This window comes from Myotis brandtii, unplaced genomic scaffold (assembly GCF_000412655.1).
Source record: "Myotis brandtii unplaced genomic scaffold, ASM41265v1 scaffold1042, whole genome shotgun sequence".
Taxonomy (NCBI): domain Eukaryota; kingdom Metazoa; phylum Chordata; class Mammalia; order Chiroptera; family Vespertilionidae; genus Myotis; species Myotis brandtii.
In genome coordinates, this window is record NW_005353506.1 from 375,600 (window position 1) to 379,529 (window position 3,930).

General features: G+C 37.5%; 1 protein-coding gene across 1 annotated transcript in view; it reads right to left on the reverse strand.

The window, feature by feature from the left end:
- ST8SIA6 (ST8 alpha-N-acetyl-neuraminide alpha-2,8-sialyltransferase 6) overlaps positions 1-3,930 on the reverse strand; it is a 165,283-nt gene that overhangs the window by 10,143 nt on the left and 151,210 nt on the right. Inside the window, exon 6 of the mRNA XM_005856728.2 lies at positions 3,000-3,144. Within this exon, the coding sequence (XP_005856790.1) occupies positions 3,000-3,144 (145 nt within the window). The remainder of the gene's footprint in view (positions 1-2,999; positions 3,145-3,930) is intronic.

Genomic DNA, 3,930 nt, shown 5'->3' on the forward strand with positions numbered 1-3,930 from the left:
AGGAGCTTGTGAGCACCAACTGGTAAATATTCAGGAATTGTGTGAGTGGGTCGTTAAGCCACTGGTAAGTTAAAATCGGCCATGGTGGGGGTGTTTACATCTCTACTAGTTACATCGGCAAGTGCTACAAGTCAGGGCACCCACTCCCCAAAGCCAGTTTACCAGCACTACTAGCAACACGCCAGGGGCCAATGTGGTCTGGGCAGCACAGCAGACCCTGAATCACTGTGACGGCCATCTGTTCCTGCCGGTGCACCTGGGAGATGCCTCACAAGCAAAGAGCACTCTATTTCAGCGCTTCTAGGTTTGTCTTTAAAAATTAAACATCAGAAGAAGGTGCTTATTATGCAAGGCAACCAAGTACATCACTTGTTAAGGCATTTAGTCCACACAACAACAGTACAAGCATTTTACAGATGGGAAGCTGGTGGCATGCGTTAAAGCTAGAAAGTGGCAGAGCTGGGATTCAAACCCAGGCAATCTGTGTCAGAGTCCCTGCTCTTAACCCATACACATTACACAGCTCCTCACATTCAATGCCTAAAACACTTACATGCATGCCTTTTTTCTCTTTATATCCCCAATGCCTAGCAGATTGCCTGGCTTTTAAATGAATAGTTCCCAAATATCTCAGGGTATTTTAAGTCACTAAACTTCTAGCTCAAAATATTTTAAGACGGTGTTTACTAACCGGTATCACAATAAATTCTGAATTTTATAGACAGAATAGAATGCAAATATGCTCTTTATGCCACAATAGAAGAGCTTGCTGAGGGAAGCATATCTCCAATTAAGCAGTCAAAATAACGTATGTTTTTCTCTGGCTGTTTGGTCAACGGGGGGAAAACATCCATATGCTTTGGGACCTCTGTGTTCAGGAAGAGTTTAAATAAATTACAAACATCAACATTCCCTAACTTACACCCCCAAGAAAATGCAAATTTGCCCAACTCCAGTGTCTGCACATTGCTCACTCTGGTTGAAAAGCAACTTTGTTGTTTTCCTTTGCAAGTTACTTAGCAAAGTTTTTGGAGAAAGTTAAATTCACCACATTTAATCAAAAGCAACTACTGAGATCTCTGTGTTGCCCAGGCAGTTCCGAGCTGAGTGCAGCCGAGCAGAACTGAGCAGGGAAGACAGGCAGGAAGCAAGGTGGGAGAGAGGTCAGCTCCCCCAGGAGTCATAGCCATGGAACCCGGATGTTTAAACAACAACAACAAAAAAACACCTGCTACTTAGCTTTGCAATTGTTACTGAATTGACTTCAGAAATCTCTCCTCCCAATTTAAAAAAATCAGTTATAAATTTGAAAAGTGAATGTTGCTAATTGCATACTGAATTATCCAGCCTCTGTCAAGTTATTTTTTTAAAGGTGCCAATTAGAAGCAAGAAATACCTCCCGTTCCTCTGTTCTGGTCAGTCTCAAGCAAAAAAAAACCCCAAAAAACAAAAAATAAAAAACACACTAGCAAAAATTGCATGGGTGAAAGGATTGCTCCTTGGAGAACTCTCCCCAGCCTTCCAAGATAGGGAATATAAATATACTTTAGTTATTATCTTTTCAATTATTGGTGTTTCAGTGCTTCCTGAGGGTGTTGTAGAATGTTTTACGCATTATTTTTGCCCTCCTTTTCTTCCAGAGAATGTGTAATATTTTTTCCTACTGTTTTCTGTTTATTTTCATTTATTCCCAGAAAATTATTTTTTTCGAATTGTAATAATTAAAAAAAAATTGGAGCAATTTATATGACAATAAATTAGCTGTAAGAAGTCAAAGGTTCAAAAAAATAATTGTAAGGATCTAATAGTCTATAGTTGGTAAATTACCTATATTAAGTGACCCCATTTATATCATATTGACTTGCCCTAATTGCTTTTAACAAAATCAATTACAAAAGATTCCAAGAGCCCTAGCTGGTTTGGCTCAGGGATAGAGCAGCGGTTCTCAACCTGTGGGTCGCGACCCCTTTGGCGGTCGAAGGACCCTTTCACAGGGGTTGCCTAAGACCATCCTGCATATGAGATATTTACATTACGATTCATAACAGTAGCAACATTACAGTTATGAAGTAGCAACGAAAATAATTTTATGGTTGGGTCACAACATGAGGAACTGTATTTAAAGGGCCAGAAGGTTGAGAACCACTGGGATAGAGCCTTGGCTTGTGGACTGAAGGGTCCCAGGTTCGATTCCAGTCAAGGGCACATGCCTGGGTTGCAGGCTTGATCCCCAGTAGGGGATGTGCAAGAGGCAGCCGATCAATGATTCTCTCTCATCACTGATGTTTTTATCTCTCTCTCCCTCTCCCTTCTCTAATCAATTAAAAAAAAAAAATAAGATTCGGAGAGTGTATGTTTCTAAGCAATGGGCTGTCCTTCCTGACAAAAATTTCCCCCAACTTTGGGTTTATATTAAGGGACTGATTTCTTTTTGTAATGATACTGTATCATTACTCACCAGTTAATTTAACAAATATGTGATGAGTGCATATGTAGTAGGGAGTATTCTAGGAGCTTGGGATCCAGCAGTAAACACACAAGGCAAAAATCCACCTATGGGGGTTATGTCTACTGACCAATAATTCTTACGTATTTACTTCCCAAAGATTAACCGCATAAACCTACAGTTGTTTGTAAAGGAATTGACTCAGTCACCCAAACTAACAATTGAAAGAAACTTGTTCCAGGTGAGAAATGGTCATCTTCCCAAGCCCCAGCAATTACCATGCAGAGAGCCCAAGTACCTCATCTCATTTGAGGATGAGTCATCAAGACTCAAGAAGTGGGAATGCTTATCTTTTAAGATATAAATTCCATCCCCTGCAGAACGAGCATGCATTCAAAATTGCCTTTTAAAGTGGACTACTATGCACATCTTATACAACAGAGTACGGCATTTTAATTCATTAACTCCTCCATTATCATAAATTATAACTTGAAGTGAGAGAAAATTCACCTGGAATGATGACACAAATAAACCATAACAAATCTTTACTCACCACTGGAAACATATTAAAAATGCTCTTTCTAATTAGGATTGCATTTTTTCTTTCCACCTCGTAACTCATGTTAGTCCCGACTGGAGTGTTATTTTGAGAAACAATGAAGTTTTGCACAGCATCACAACAGGAAGCAAGTTTTGCCCTGAAAAATATAACAATAAAAGGGAGCCATGGAATAAGATGGAGAAACGAAAAACAGAGACTACCATGGGAAACGCAAACGAGAATTTTTTTTCCATTTTGACTTTCCAAACGAAATCATTCACAAAGATGACATTTTTGTTTCATTTCATGCTAACTGGCCCTGGATGGTGAAATGGTGAGTTGGTGGGATAAAATAGCAAAGAAGGTCAAGTACTCATTAATACAATGATTTAAACATAAAAATTTCCTCCTAATGATAATGTTCTAACATTAAAGAGAAAAATAACAGAATACATTATAATTATTTTGTAATAATTATAAAGTGCAGAAACTAAGTTAAGAACATTAAGCACAGTTACAAATAGTCACCAAAGCAATATGCAATCATTTATTATGAGACAAATCCAATGAAAAGAATCATTACAGTGATTTTTTCCCAAGCTCTAGAGGCATAACTTATAAATACAAATTGTATTCAGAATGTACAACTTTATATTTTGATATGCATATACATTGTGAAATAATCACCACAATCAAGAAAATTAATATATCCATCACCTCACATAGTTATTATTTTTTCTTTTTTGTGTGTAAACACTTAAGATATACCCATTAGCAAATTTCAAGTATACAATGCAGTATTGCTAATTATAGTTAACAATGCTATACACTAATACAGTGAATGTTTGTTAATATATATATTTTTAATTTTTATTGATATCAGAGAGGAAGAGAGAGGGGGAGAGAGAGATAGAAACATCAATGATGAGAAAGAATCATTGAT